Source organism: Ictidomys tridecemlineatus, chromosome 7, assembly GCF_052094955.1.
Source record: "Ictidomys tridecemlineatus isolate mIctTri1 chromosome 7, mIctTri1.hap1, whole genome shotgun sequence".
Taxonomy (NCBI): domain Eukaryota; kingdom Metazoa; phylum Chordata; class Mammalia; order Rodentia; family Sciuridae; genus Ictidomys; species Ictidomys tridecemlineatus.
The window spans coordinates 40,877,504-40,893,721 of NC_135483.1; the positions used below are offsets into that span (position 1 = coordinate 40,877,504).

Consider the following 16,218-nt stretch of genomic DNA (forward strand, 5'->3'; position numbering starts at 1 on the left):
TAAGGAATCTGAAGTTTAGCAGCTGGGCATGGTGGTGCATGCCTGTGATCCTACAGACTTGGGAGGCTGAGACTGGAAATGACAAGTTTGAGGACAGTCTCAGCAACTTGGTGAAACCTTGGAAATTTAATATAACCATCCCAAAATAAAAATTAAAAGGACTGGGGATGTAATCAGTGGTAGAGTCCTCTTCAGTCCCTAGTACTGAAAAAAGGAACAAAAAGGTCATCTGCAATTTTCAAAACTAAAGCTACACCTTAACAAAACAGTCTTCCTAAAAATCAGTTTGAAAGTGTTGGTAAGATGAGGACTAATAACAATGTCCATCAACTTAAATGGATAAACTGTGATAAGTTCAAACAATGGAATGCTACTTAGTTATAAAATATACTTAACATAAAAGAATCTCACATTGAGCAAAAGTCAGACAAAAAAGTATATACGGTTTCATTTATGTTAATTCATTCATATTAATTTGTAGGAAAGGTAATACTCATATATGGTTAGAGAAGTCAGAACAATACTTACATTGGGAGGGGTTAACTGGAAAGGAGCATGAGGAAATTTCCTGCCGAAAATTGGGATGGTGGTTACCAAATCTCATAGGATAAATTTTAAATCTTCCCATGTTTATTGAATGTAAATTATACACCAATTAAAAAATATTATTTACTTATTGGATCCTGAAGTTAAATATAACCCACCATCCGTAGAAAGCATCTAATGATTAAAAACCAACAAAGGCCATTCAGAAAGCAGATATGAAGCTTTAATTCACTGTGGGCATTTATCTGACAATTTTTATATTAGATATAAATTGTTTTGTGTCTTTGCACAGATACACTTCCATAAAACAGTGTTCCTAACAAGTACTGTGTACTATACCAAACTTTTTAAAACTAGTTAATGGTATACTACAGATATGAGCCACTGAATAAATATAATTACAGAAATTAAATACATGTTAGAAAGTTAAAATAAATTTAAGGCAGGCTACATATCATGAAAGTTTACATTACTGACTTTAATTCTAGACATCATATCATAGTGACAACCAATTACAACAGCACAGATTTTTAACACCCAATTATTTTCATTTCCACAATATCTACTCCATACTGTATTTTCATTTCCAAAGTAGACCAGCTTTCAGACTATAGACCAAGCTTCTTATGTAATAAAAGAATTATTGTCTTGATCACGACCACAGGAAATCAAATTTATTTTACCTGTACCATATAGAGATGAGCTATTATTCAGGTTATAATAGCATAGAACTTTTCAGTGGTGGTATTCAAAAGGAATTCAAACAGTAGCTAAAAATGGGTTTTGCTACCATGGTCTATATATTTCATTAAAAGAAATTGTCGAAGCATTTAGAACTAAATAGTATAGTTTTTTCCCCTCCAAAATATTGCCTAAGAAAAAAGGTTCAAGCTGATTAAAACAGAAAAACACCTCAGAAAACAAATGTTATGTAATGTTCTGAGGTACAATCTTCCTGAGTCTATTTTGAATTGGAACAAATTTTGCAGCCAATATTACACTGATTTATTATCCACAGGCGAGATAGAGTCCTTGAACATCTAGTTCAATCCTACAGAATTCTGAAAGGACTCCTAAATATCCAACTAATTATACAAGAGAAAGCTGATCATGTTTTGTATTAAAATCTATGTGAATTTCAAACACAGCATAGCCTTTTTTTTTTTTTAACAGTAAGTGATGGAAATATATGCACAGCTGTACACAGATCACCATTAAACACAGGAACAAAATGTCATTTGATGCATATAAAATAAGCTCCCAAAAAGCCAATTTGAATATATTTATTTTAATTCACTTTGATACAGTATTAGAAGGGACTGCATATAATCATGGAGACTGCTGCAAACAACACTCGATGCTACTAAGTGTTCTATGACATCAGGCATGCATGATAGTTACCTTTTAAAAATTTCTCATTTATATATCTTAACACTATCTTAAGCTACAGTATGTTTAAAGCCTTTAGCAATTTTAAACCAAATATTTTAATTGACCTATGTCTAAGTGGGGAAAACCAAAAATTTTCTCCCATCTCAATACCGGATGGTTATACTAAACATTACTACCCAAATAGGTAATTAAACTTATTTTATATATGTCATCCCTAAAATTCCAAAATTATTTATTGCTACTAAGAAGTATGATTTCCCGGCAGCAGTCTACCCACCACACATTAAAGCATGCCAAACCTTTGGGGATTATATAAGAATGACGTGCTGGTGGCTGCAGATGATAATAATTGAACATATCAGTCTCTTCTCTTTATTCTAGATATCTTTATTTCAAACTAAATACAACTTTTCATTAATACAAACTAAAAAACTTTTAATCAATGCAAGAGTATGTAAACCTGAAAACCTTTATCATCTTCCAGTGTGTGGCAAAACAGAAAATATTTCAATTACATTAAGGAAATCAGGGGTAGGGAAGGGAGTATAGTTTGTTTTTACACGTTAACAAGCACTCCTGTCATAATAATCACAAAAATTTATAAATTCAGATTGCTTGGTTCATGGTCATTTATGGCTTAGAGTACTGGATCTGAAAACTACTTCAGGCTAAAATAAATTTATGTGAATAATGCATAGATTTATACCTAGAAAATCATGCAATAAATAAATGTTCTCATGTACATTAGAATCTTAGTGAAGAAAGGGATCTACAGGTATGAACAGTAACATTTCTTCCCTTTTACCAAGAGAATACACCCAAGATCCTTGCTTTGGGTCTATGCAAGATCATATTTGTCAGATGATCCCAGTTTTCTCAGATTGGTAAAAGAAGTTCAATATCTCAAGACACCTACTTTAAAAAACTGACTGGCCTCGAGCACAGGTGCTGTGAGGTCTGAGCTAGGCAAATCAGATGCTCATGATCCTGTCACCCTGCTGCAAAGTCAATTTGGAACACATGACTACCTAGACTGTCGAATGGGTAAATGCTTAGAATGACCCATTGGAAATGTTCATTATGTAAGTATGTTTTTTTTTTTAAAAAAAATCTATCTGCCCTTTATATTTATTTCAGAATTGCCAGATCCACTGACTATTCCTGATTTTGATATGCCCCTACAACATGAGAATTAAACTGAACTACAATGATTGTAATGTCATCTCTGTACATCCGTGCAAGCTCTTCTGGAAGACTAAGCATTTTGGAGAGGCGCTCATGATCAACAGTCCCAAACTCATTGTTGCCCACAGCATGGCGAATGAGATGGGTTGCTGCATTCTGATCCTCAAACACAGAGGACATCTTGGCTCTCCTTTCAGTTAAAAGGCCATGCATCTGTCCCAGAGTCACCTTGTAGCCACCAACAGCTATTGGCTGTTGGTGATGCATACCAGTTAAGTACTCACCCACAATCCTAACCACATCCTGCCTATGCATAGTCTCCCACAACCCATCAGTAGCCAACACCAGAAATTTATCCTGTGGCCTTAATCGGTGATAAGTTACCTCTGGCTCAGCAGTGAGATAGGGAGGTGTGTGATAATTAGGAGGGATAAATTTGGTATATTCATTGTCATTCAACTGGTCTGGGCCAGATTCTATCACTCTCTTTTGAAGGTCAATGCTCCATTTGAACTTTACATCTCCAAAAGCCCTAAAAGGCATCAGCAAGCCAAGCAGCCGATCTTGTTTCACCACACTCTTGGCCTCATTCTTTGGGTGTTCTAATTTCAGCCGCTCAAGTTCTCTTTCATTCTGAGCATTGTGATCATTAGAAAGTGTGACTGCTGACCATGAGCCATCCTCTTCCTGCACACCCAGCATCGCTCTGCTATCCCCGGTATTGGCCACGTGAAGGTCAACACCATCCACATGGGCCACACAAGCAGTGGCCCCAGAAAATGCCACCCGAAGCACCAAGTAATTGAGGAAAGAATTAGGATCACCAACTTGAGCCTCCAAAGAGATGTCATTATCGAGTCTCTTGAAAGCATTAATTAAAGCCTCCTTAACATCAATATCAGTTGACTCGCCAGTGTTGAGGTCTATAAGCTCTTGCCAGTAAGTCCTCAAGCTGTTGAAGTACAATTTGGATGCCTCCTTACTGAAGTAATCATTGGGATGCTTGTGCCACTGGAGGATGGGTAGCAGTGCCCGACCACTCTCTACTGCATTTTCAATCTCTAGCAAAGTCTCATGGGGTAATAAGGAGACAGCAATATAATAAAAGAGTCTTTCACTGACTGCCTGTGAACAAGCACAACCTGCATGGCCGTCGAAAACCCCTAAAAGCATCCCTCTGGTTTGCAAGCAGGTTGCTGCACTTCTCCGGTCCTCAATGGGTGCATTTGCAGGTAGTTGATTGCTGTCAAATCCAAGGATGGAACTGACATTTTTGCCATCAAATTCTGGCACTTTGAAACTGTACTCATTGGCCTTAAGGATGCTGTTGACTTGTGGAGGTGTAAGGTAAAATTTCTGTGGTGTGGAAGCATATCTCCTTCCTTGGGTATACTGCCACCAGTTCTCCTTGGGCCTACAAAAGGTAGCATATGCTGGATGGGGTGTGTATCTCAAGCGACTCTGAGAAATGTAGGGTGATGAACAGCAGAGATGTTTGTGATGGCAGTAACATGCAGTGCCATAGATTCTGCTCAGCTCACAATTACGGATGAGAGGAAAAAACAGTTGAGTTGGTGCTGGCATGGCATCAGAGAACAGCGGCAGGCTGGAACTTCTGACTGGGATTCCTAGACAGCAAATTAAGACAGATGTACACAAAGAGAGTTACATTTCAGATTATTTAATCTAGCTTTGCTTTCAAAAAAAATATTTAGTAAGTGAATCTATAAGCTAAGCCCTGTGCTAGGAGTTAGTATATTTTATTCACATATCATGTACTATTTCTCCAGGGTGTTTTATGGTAATTAAAACTCCCAATCATTCACGGAGCTAGGACTGAGCTGTATTTGAATTCACTTGTTTCTCTGAATTTCTTTATGCAGTAAAAACTGTGCAGAATGTACAAGATTTGGCTGGAGAAAGCTGAGGAGATGAAGGTTACATAACATGCCGCAGCAATCTACCTGGCCAGTCACCCTTCTTCCTCTCTATCCTAAAAAGGCTTTGAATCTCCCATTTTGTTCAGACACTTCTTCCATTTAGGACGATCTGTTTCTAGACTTGTGGTCAATTGCTGGCATTGATTACACATGGTTATTATTCCCAAAATGTTAAGATGCTTCCCCAACATATGTATATTTATACACTACTTGTAAATTATATGCACATATCACTGTATTAGTATAATGTTCATTACAACATATACAGAAAGTTTTCTACATAATGAAGTAAAAATAGAAATTCCTATATTTTCTTCTTGTACTTCAGTAGATGGTCTTGCAATGTCTACTTCTCTAGACCACTGTGCCAACTTGGCAAGCTAAGGGACACAGGTCTGCTACCAACTTATCAAATAACCCTGGAAAAGTCAGCTCACCTCTATGGGTCTCACTCTCCTATATTTAAATAAATATTTGGACTAGATGCTAAGGCCTCTTCTAGGATTCATATCTTTTTGGTTGTTGATGTGAATCTTTAAAATCTAATTCAGGTTTTATTTATTCATTGCTGAATTTTGCTGTGTGCCCTTTGTGATTAAAAAAAAAGTTAAGTATTCTAGTAACTCTAAATTTTCATAGTAATTTTAATCTCAAGTTTTAGAATTTTCTTGTGTACACTGTTCCCTGTTTAGTAGTCACAAAAGAAAGCTACAGAAATATTGTTATCATCTACTATGGATCCAAAGTAGAACCCATCCCTAGAAAGATGTTTTCTTTTACTTTTTTTTAAAAAAAGATATCTATCTGCCCTAAAAAAGCAACAAAGATCAGTGAAAAGCTAGTCAAAGGTTTAGATTATAAGGGTATGGCATTATAATTATAATTTTTTTTTAAAAATCACATGGCCCTGAAAATGATTTGCTGGCATTTATCTGGAAATTTTAATGAATGTGTATCATTATTCCAGATAATATCTCTCTTTTTCCTCAACACATACTTTCCTGGAATTCCTAAGATATTGCTTCAAAGTATTCATTTGAACTATATAGAGACAGATTTCAGAAATACTTAAGTATAGAAGCAAATGCAGTGAACAAAAAGGAATAGGAAACTAAAACCACATAAGTCTTAATATAAACCTTTCTTTCCAAAGTTCGAACCCAAGGAGGAAAAAAATTTTATAGCTATCATACAGAATGTTAGTTATATTTTAAATCTTTTTACGCACCTTTTTTGAAAGGTAATTTGAGAAATAGTAAGTGGGGAAACAGAGAAAACTAAAAACTGAATAATCACCAATTCTTATTTGCTTTTGTAGTAAGCACTGAATAAGCCAGCCATATAGAACCTCTTTCACAAGTGGTAGAAAGTACAATTATTTTAACTGCACTATTTAAAAAGGGATTTGTTTACAAAAATAAAGACAAGATCAGGTAAAAGAAAGTATGGCTACAATTTGGGAAATGAGAATTCATAGCTAAAAAAGCATTCTGAAATGCAGTAATGAAAGGTAAAAATTCCAGAATGAGAAGAATCTATCAGGCCTAACCACTTAACAGCACTTCAAATGAATACCTGAAAGTCATCCAAAGGTTAAGTATGAGGAGAGGTGCTCAAATGTTGGGCCACATGACTTTGGCTTCCAGATGTAAACTATATTACTTTTTTAGATTTGCATGCAAAAAACATTAAATCATTTTATGCTGTGTATGAAGATTTTTCTATTACTAAACATATAAAACACATGAAATCTTAATTGAAACCATTTCCTCATAATGTATAAGTCTGTATTTATCCTTTCTTTAAAACTTAAGATGGGAGTGGGAGGTTAATAAATGCCTAACAGGATTTGATGGCACACTAATCAAGGATTAACAAGTCCAGGAGATCTGTACTCTCCTTAAATTCTTTTGTTTTGGTAGTTTTTTCTGCTTTTATAGTTGACTGCACAATGAATGAAATCTTGTGTTAAAGAGCTCATGATTCATGCATGCAGCAGGTGCTTTGAATAATATTTAAATTCAAGCAATCTACTCAATTACATTTTTTTCAAAGCAATAGTATTCAAGACTAAAGACAAAAAAGCAGAGGGAATTTTTTTCAAATGTATCTTCAGTTATTCAGGGGCTTAGCATATAGGCTGAGATTCAGAGCCCCCAGCTCCTAACATGCTTTAAAAGGCAAATTTTTAGGGAAGGTGTGATTTAGAAAAACCCTGCTCTGTGATTTAGTATTGTATCATATCAGTAGAAATGATATATTCTCTTTATCAGACCAGATACCTTTAGAAGTCAATAGTCATTCAAATGCTTTGATAAATAGTAGTTAGCGAGCACTGAAAACCCCTTAATATCTTTAAGAATGTCTGTACCTTAACAACAAAAACCCCTATGGAATCAAAAGTTCTGCTGATAAACTTGCTTAATTAACCAAGTAGAAGACTCTTGGATTTGGCAACAAGTACAAAAAGGTCCAGTTGTTGGTTAACTAGAGCAGTGTCAAATTTCCAAGTTATTATTCCTAAGCACAATTTCATTGAAAAGTTCCCTCCCCATGATCCAGACTCAGCCACGATACAAGCAGCATCTCAGCCGGAGGAAGATTTGGCCGATTTTGCCAATGACTAATACGGAAAGATGTACTGGCACACATAGGAAAAAGACCCATCCATTTTTACCTATGTGTTCATCAGAGCCTGTGCCATGAAATTATTCTACATTATCAGTAAACCAACAAACCAAAATAATTAGAAAAAGCTATGCACCTTCACTGGAGCTCTTTAGCCTTACAAACCTTCAGAGGCAAATGAAAAAAGAAATGCTAAGATAGTCAGTATATGTATCGGAACCCCGGTTTATGTAATCTGGTTGCATTAAACACACTGCATAAAAACTCTTTGCGATTTTTTAGCATTTTCTGGTAATGCCTAGCCATTTCGTAGCTCCTGTATCTTCAATGAATGAAGAAACCAGTTTCCTTCACAAGACATAAAGCACCTTGCCAGCACTTGTTTGATGAGTTTCCTTTGTCCCTACCTGAAAATCACACTTATTGAGGCATTAAAGCTATCCTGGTCCAGGATGCCTTTGTCCCTTTTTCCTATCTACCTGATGCCTTAATTCCATGCCAACCCACCTAAAACCATCCACACACAAAATCAGTCACCATCCTTCCTTGGGTACCCAACGCAGGTAGTTAAGTGAATACCTACCAATTCGTCTGGGCCCGGGACACACACACATTCTCCTGTCATCACAACACGGAGCCGACAACATCCACAACCCGCGCGAGCAGCAGCAGCGACAGCAGCACCGACCCATTGAAAGCAAGGCAGAGATGCTCATTAGAGGAGGCGGCGGCAGGGAGGCGGGAGCGGAGGAGGGGCGAGGTCTTGCTTCAGCCCGGTGAATGGGCTGGGAGGGGGAAAGAGGATAGAGGAGGGAGAAAGGGGTGGAGAGAAGGAGGAAACCAAACAAACAAACCCACCCTGCCAAAGAGGCAGAGTCACAGCCCAAGGCGGTGGGGGCCCAGGCGCGAGCTGAGGCTCGCCTGGGTCCCTCCGTGCAGTTCCGGCGCGGAGCCCACCAGCGCGCGGCATCCTCCAGCTGCCTGTCCCGCCCGGCCCACGCGGCGCCTGTTTTAGCAGAGACTACCAGGGGCCACCCTGAGACGGCTGCGTGCGGAGCCAACGAGGCCCACGGGGTGTGTCAGGGGAGACCCTTAGGCAAAGAACGCCCCGCCCGACACAGCCTCCCGAGCTCACTCTCTCCTGGGTTCCCACCGCGCCCTCGCGCTGACAGCCGGTGCGTGAAACCCTGAGGACTAGAGGCCAATGCGGCCGGCTAGCGCCCGCAGCAGCTAGCCGCACCGCCACGCCTGACCTGCAGCCCCAACGCACCCGCGTGCACCTGGCGCTCTGGGGCTCCGTCCGCCCCCGCCCCGACCGCCACCAGCCCGCCCTCCGCACGCCCGCGGCCGTCACTCCACACGAGCGCCGTGCACCCCAACCCCGACGCCCCCCTCACAACTTTGGACCGTGGAGGAGGATTCCGGACGGAGCGGCTCGGGGCGGGGAGCAAAGAATACGAACCGGGCACAGCAGAAGACTAGCAGTTTTTCCCCGACGAGGAGGCGGCGAAGGCACCACTAGGTGCTCTCTCACGCAACCCGCTCAGCTCCCTGGAGCGCGGCACCTCGCCCCCGGCCGGCCCACTCCGCGCCCCTGCCCCGCCGGGCCACCACCCTGCCCCGCCCTCACGTTCCGGCCGGAGCGCATCCCGCCTCCCTATTGGCTGCGCAGTGGAAAGTGGGCGGGGAGGCGGAGAGCGGGCAGTAGCCTTGAGGGCGGGGGCGGAAGAGGAGCGCAGTACCCGCTAGCTTTGTGACGTCACGGGGGTCAGACAATCCCTTCCATTCGGCGAGGGCCGCCCATTGGTTGCCCGGACCTGTTCACGTGATCTCGCCTTATAGCTGGTGGAAGGCGGGACTGAGTTGTACGAGGGTCCGCTGTTAAGCTGGGCTGTGTGGTGGTGATTGTGGGAGGCTGGCCCAGGAAGGAGTTGTCTTCTGGGCGGGCCCAAGCATCATTTGCGCGCGTGGGGTTCGGGGCACGGGCTGCTATCCCGCCAGGAGGGCTTCCGCGAATGTAGTACCTCGGCGCGGGCTGCGTCGTGCGTAAGGCCGGCCTGATCGCCACGCCGCCCCCCCGCGACTCACATCGCCGGTATGTGCAGGTTTCCCAGCGTAGACTGCGGGAGCAACTCCCGGCCCAACTCGAGACTAAACCGTTTGAAGTTCACTCCAACCTGCGACGTAGTCTTGAGTGCAGCTCTTGCTATCATTCATTCAGAATAGAGTTGTGGGTTTTAGGACCATTAATTCGGATATTGTTTTCCTAGATGCCCCTCAGATCCCAGGCAGAGGGAGCTAGTTAAAGAACAGGAGAAATTTAGATGAAAGAATTATTTTCCTCGTCCAATAGGTGTGTAGTCACCTTCCCTGAAGGACTGTGAAATCAGTATTGCTTCGTTTGCCCTGACTGGTTACAAGGAAAAGGGATAGACTGTAGTCTGCAAAAGTTGTGAAGAGAACTGAACTTGAGAGTCAGAAGATCCTTTGAGCCATTACCAATGGTGAGATCCATTTTCCCAACATAAGACAGTTTTCAGCACCTGTGAGAGGAGGTTAGGCGTTGGCTCTGAATATGGCCAAACTGAAGACATTGAGGGCCCTTCATTTACCTCCACTCACCCATACCCACTCCTTATGGGAAAGTAGCTTCTAAAAGCTTCCTCACTTAGCTCTATCCACACAGATCCCCTCTTTACAGGAAAATGGCTTCTAAAAGCTTCCTTTGGGATATCGGAGAGATCATTGCACTTATTCTGCCTAGTGTTAAGACAATGAGTCGACCTTGATTTATTATGTATAACTGCTGACAAGCCAATAAAGTTTATGAAGTGCTTTGGACTGGATATAAAAACTATCATGTTAGCATTACTGTGGATTCTTTTAATCTGAATTACTGGATTTTTATGTAATAAAGGAAAAACTAAACCCAAACTAGGTGGTTTTTGTTTGTTTAGCTGGTTGATTGGTTGTTGTTTGGTTGTTTTTTTGGTACTAAGGATTGAACCCAAGGGCTTTCAACTACTGAGCCACAGCCTTTTTTTATTTTGAGACAAAATAAAATTTGAGACAAGGTCTCTAAATTGCTCAGGGCCTCACTAAATTGCTGAAGCTGGTTTTAATCATGTAATCCTCCTGCCTCAGCCTCCCTAGTGTCTGGGAATACAGGCTTGTCCCACCCACCTGGCCCCAAAATATTGGTCTTAACACCTGGGTCTTTCAAACTTCCTCCTCTATTCTCTAAATAAATTAAAGGAGAGTCTTTTTTGACAAGTCCCAGAGAACTCTTGTGGCTGATCTTGATCTTCTGGCCTTCATCCTAGTTTACATAGGTCCATCTGCCTCACTTCCTCTCCTTTTTTGCTTTTCAGATGAGCTTCCCATAAATTTTCCTTCATTTTTCTGTTAAGAACCTCATTTGTGAATCTGGTTTTCTCTTGTCTCATAGAGGCAGCATAGGATGGTGTAGCATTATAATTATAAACATATCTGGTGAGACTGTCTGAATTCCAGTCCCCCTTTGCCACCTTACTATATGGTCTGGGGCAACCTCTGTTGTGTCTTATTGCTATCATAGGAATCTTAAGAATAAAAGTAGAAATAATTCACCAGGCTGTATTGAGTTGCTCTGTATAACTTGCTAAGAAAGATGGCAAGTGCTATATAAGCATTCACTGTTATTATTAAGGATGTTTCAAGTCAGTGTTATAGATTAAGGCACCAGGAAAGCAAGAGACCCAGATCCTCAAATGCAATAGATTTTATGGTGAGATGGTATTGTTATTAAGATATTGAGTCTTAGACCCTTAGTCTGTCAATTTAATTTATGTGATGAGTGCTACTACCTTTAGTCTCTGCTTTTTAAGTATGGAGATCAAGTCATTGAAGCTAAGAGTTTCTGCCTGTGGACCCAGAAATATTTATAATAGACTTCTCTGATATCTATAAACCAATGGTTGTGAGTCTCCAGAATTTATGCATCCATAGCAAATGACCTCTTCAAAGTTGTGACCTTGCGTATACCCTTATTCCATACTGACATTGTCATTTTTCAGAGCACTTTTAAAATCCCCTGTTCAAATAGTTTTCAGATCTGCACAGGACACTCCCAACTTGTTTTACTATTGACAGCTCTTTGGTTTTATACCAGAATAGTATTAATTTTCCCATCTTATTACTAGTTCTGCATGACTATTTCTGAAGATAATACCCACACTTAAAAAAAACTGGCATTTGGTGGGGCATGGTGTCACATACCTGTAATCACAGCTACTGCAGAGACTAAGTCAAAAGGACTGAAGTTAAGGCCACCTTGGGCAATTTAATAAGACCCTTACTCAAAATAATATTTTATAAGGGCTGGAATGTAGTTCATTGGTAAGCACAAGTCCATGGGTTCAAAAAAACCTAATATTTGCCCCCACTAAATATAAAGAATTTATCATCAGGATTGAATGCCAAGATATTTCTGGAGTCAGAATAAAATCTCCTAAAATGATAGGTCTGAAACAATCTTATATAGAGGTATAAGTTCTGTTCTCAAATTGCAAAGTTCTATGATGCAGTAACACGCACATTATAAAATGCCAGTCCTTCTACAGAGGTGACAACTGCTAGTACACTAGAGCAGTCTTGATTCATCTCTGGCCTGACCTTGGCCTATTTCTAGATGGAGCTCCATTTGGCCATCTAATGGGCTTACTTAAAAAGGGTTGTTTGTTATAACATGTCTATCTTGTCAGAGCCAGGGCCAGGGCTCAGGCCTTTGGGTTTGGTACTTTGACCTCAGAGATTGTTTTAACCACTAGAACAACCTGTTGATCCTTTAGTGTTTGAAGTTGTTGAAAAGTAGCACAAAAACAACCCAAGATTGTTGTAGAGAAGGGACTGGCAAGGAGAGAGGAAGGGGCTTCAAAAATAGCCTGGTACAAAGAAAGCACTATGCCTGTTTTGTCTACACAAATACTTTCTTTGATATTAAAAATGTTAAAGTTTTTGAATGTGACCCTTAAAATTTAGTTATTTTATTGACCTACAATAAACTTAGAAATGAGCAAATGCTTGACCAGATTGGCCTGGTGTTCTTGTGGGCAGATGAAAAGACCCTTGGGGGTGGGGGTATTGGAGGTTAGCTTTGACAACATGGAGATGGTCCAGTAGCCTCAGTGGTGCCAGCCAGGAAGCTTAAAATAGATCTGCATGTGGGCCTGATAGTTGCTGACTTATTGTGGCCTTTGCCAAAATCAGCAACCAGAAGGAAGAGAGACTAGTTCACCACACTCGATCTCCTATTTCCCTTAGAGGTCTTTGCTAGGAACTAGCAAATAATTACCCAATAGCTAAACAATGGATATCTGCCTTCTTACCGTATCAATGTTGAGTTCCTTCTTTGTAATTAACTTACTTGGAGCTATGCAGTGAAATTGACAAATTACCTACACTAAGGAAACAAAATGTATGGGTGGCTCATCTTCAGATCAGAGGCTGTTCTAGGAGCTTTAACATTTGTCTCATTCTGTATTTGAAAAGGACTCAATTTTCATCAAATTTTAAGAGTCAATAGAATAAACAATAGGAAAAATAAGTATATAAAGCTTCATTTTCTTGTAAAATTAGGGATAAGCTGGGCTTGGTGTGGTGCACACCTTTAAGCCCAGCGATTTGGGATGTTGAGGCAGGAGGATCACAAATTCAAGGCCAGCTGGAGGAATTTAGGAGAACATATCTCAAAAAATAAGGACTGGGGATGTAGCTCAGTGGTAAAGTGCACTTGGATTCAATCCCCAGTACACCCTCACACACACCACAAAATATATATATATATATATATATATATATATATATATATATGTCTATCTTGTCAGAGCCAGGGCCAGGGCTCAGGCCTTTGGGTTTGGTACTTTGACCTCAGAGATTGTTTTAACCACTAGAACAACCTGTTGATCCTTTGTTGATCCTTCTTCTGTCCCTAATATATATATTAGGGACAGAAGAAGTCTCCTGGCTATCAGCAGAACATTTCTCTGCAATTCATTGAATGTGACAAAGAATAGAAAAGTAGGCAACTGAGGTTTCTTATAGAGGCTCAACGGTTTATAGCAAGAGGACTGTATGTCTGTGGGCCTGAGATTGGCACAAATCTGCATTTATTTTCAAAAGTAGTATGCCCCCAATAAACCCATCAGAAGTTGAAAATGCATTGAATACATCTAACCTACTGAATATTGTAGCCTACCAACACAACACACTGCAGAGTGTCAGTCATTTACTGTAGTGACAATGTGGCTGACTAGGAGCTGTGGCTCACTGTCACTTCTCAGCTTCAAGAGAGTATCATACAACATATCTCTAATCCAGGAAAAGATTAAAATTCAAAACTAGAAGCATAGTTTCAACTGAATGTGTATCACTTTCACACCATAATAAAGTTATAAAATTGTTAATCAGAGACCATGGATACCTCAAAAGATTCCTGTCAATGAGGTTTTTTGTTTTGTTTTGGATGCTGGAGATTGAACCCAGGAGCATTCTACCACTGAGCTACATCCCCAGTCCTTTTTTTATTTTTTATATTTATATTTTATTTTATGCTGAGATTGGCCTTAAACTTGCAATTGTTCCTCATTCTTTCAAATTGCTGGTATTACAAGCATGCACCACCATGCCCAGCAGTGAAGTATTTTAAGATACTAAGGAGACATGCATGAGCAAGAGGGGGAAGGGTTAAAGAGGGAATTGGTATTATTGTCTGGTCATTAAACAATCTGGCAAGATTTTTCATTCAGTGTAATTTTATAGATAGATTCTCCAAAATACAGAAGGTATAAAGTGGAGAAAGAACTTCAGGGGAACTGAAACATGGGATGGATTTATAATAGGTACTAAGTCATGGATGCCTGTGAAGCAGACCCTGCCAGTCTGTAGACTTCATCAGGAGTTTCTAAGTGATAACTTTAAAACTAGTAACTTATTTGCAAACTTCTTAAAGGCTATCTTTCTTTTTTAACTTCTAAAACATAAGCTACTCAGGTGCAGGGGCCATGTCTCTCTTATACACCAGTATAAACCTATGGCATATCATGTAGTGAGAACCATCTAGTCATGGGTGATTTCTGTATAGCACTCCCTGGTCTAAGTGTGTTGTCTCAGTGAGAGGTAGGGATTAGCCTGTGCATTTCACAGGAGAGGAAACTGAGTCTTAATGAGAGTAATTTGCCTCAGGATCATATTAATAGGAAGTGGTAGAACCATCTTAAGACCCTAGAGCATTTTACTCTAGGGCACTGTGCCATTGTGACCACTATACACAATTGGTGCTCAATAATGAGTGAATGAACTCATTTTAAATGAAGAAATAGTGGCATACTACAACAGCTGAATGCTTAGAGATATATCATGAATGAATGAAATATCACTATTTTGTTCTATTAGGTTTTCTTTTAAAAGGGCTTATGTCAAAATTAGGATTCAATTAATTATAGCTTTGTGAGAACTATAGACAGTTTCACATTTCATTATGGATTTGAAGCAAACTATATCCTTATAATTGTAGGATTTTCACCATTCTTATTGTGTCTGTAACCAGCATTACATTATGTATACCTAAGTTATGGTTTTCCAGGAGAAGCAGTTATGACTTATAAAAGTATGTTTTCCATGTATACTAGGTGTCATAAATATTTGTAATTGAATGCCTCATGTATTCAATCTGCATCCTACAGATAAAACTATAGTTGATTTCATAATATGGAGTGAATAATTTGATCTATCAAAAGTGATAAGTTAGTGTTCAAGTAATTTAATTCGCTTATTAATTTTTTGGTACTGGGAATTAAACCTAGGGTCTCACACCTGCTATGCAAGCATTCTACCACTGAGTTACATCCTAGTTCTTTTTATTTTGACACAGGGTCTTGCTAAATTGCCCAGGCTGGCCTCTAGCTTTTGATCCTCCTGCCTCAGTCTCCCTAGTATTTTTATGTTTAAGCAGTATGAACTATAGAGATAAAAGTTCAAGGAGAGAAGGAAGCCAATGAATTAAAGAGAAATGTTAATAATAGCTATTATGTATCCTGTTTCTTCTGGGAATAATGGGCTCTGAGACTCTAATCAGAATATTTAGAGAGTTACTCAGGTATCACATTTGAATTGTGATTTTATCCCTTCTTAGGCATCATGGTTTTTTGAGATGAGTATGAGTTGGCATCACCAAGACCTGAGTTCAAATCCTACCTCTGCATTTTTCTAGCTGGGTAATCTTTCACAATTTACCCAATAGTTTCTCCTCCTCCTCCTCCTCCTCCTCCTTCCTCTTCTCCTCCTCCCCTCCCCTACCTCCCCTTCACCTCCTCTCTTCTCCTTCACCCCCTCCTTCTTCCCCTCCTCCTCCTCCATGTTATAAGCATTAAGGATAATGTAAGTAGAAATGCCAAATGATGGCTGGCAAATAATACCAAATTTTATTAGCCCTTTAATTAGTTCCCTGTTGCTACTTGAAACAACACACACATTAGCTTTCAGTTCTGCA

General features: G+C 39.9%; 1 protein-coding gene across 7 annotated transcripts; it reads right to left on the bottom strand.

Annotated features, from left to right (window-relative positions):
* Nucleotides 1–747: 747 nt before the first annotated feature.
* Nucleotides 748–9,311, bottom strand: Pdp1 (pyruvate dehydrogenase phosphatase catalytic subunit 1). Of its 7 annotated transcripts, none has more exons than XM_021728669.3 (3): nucleotides 9,154–9,310; nucleotides 8,275–8,309; nucleotides 748–4,751 (listed from the first exon to the last, which is right to left on the bottom strand). In XM_021728669.3, the coding sequence occupies exons 2-3, from the start codon at nucleotides 8,303–8,305 to the stop codon at nucleotides 3,094–3,096; spliced, it is 1,689 nt and encodes a 562-aa protein (XP_021584344.1). In that variant the 5' UTR covers nucleotides 8,306–8,309; nucleotides 9,154–9,310; the 3' UTR covers nucleotides 748–3,093. The 7 variants fall into 7 exon arrangements, with proteins under 7 accessions (XP_021584344.1, XP_040149793.1, XP_077873041.1 ...); XM_040293859.2 differs by lacking the exon at nucleotides 9,154–9,310 and adding an exon at nucleotides 8,827–8,993; XM_078016915.1 differs by lacking the exon at nucleotides 9,154–9,310 and adding an exon at nucleotides 8,962–8,979.
* Between the last annotated feature and the right edge of the window lie 6,907 nt (nucleotides 9,312–16,218).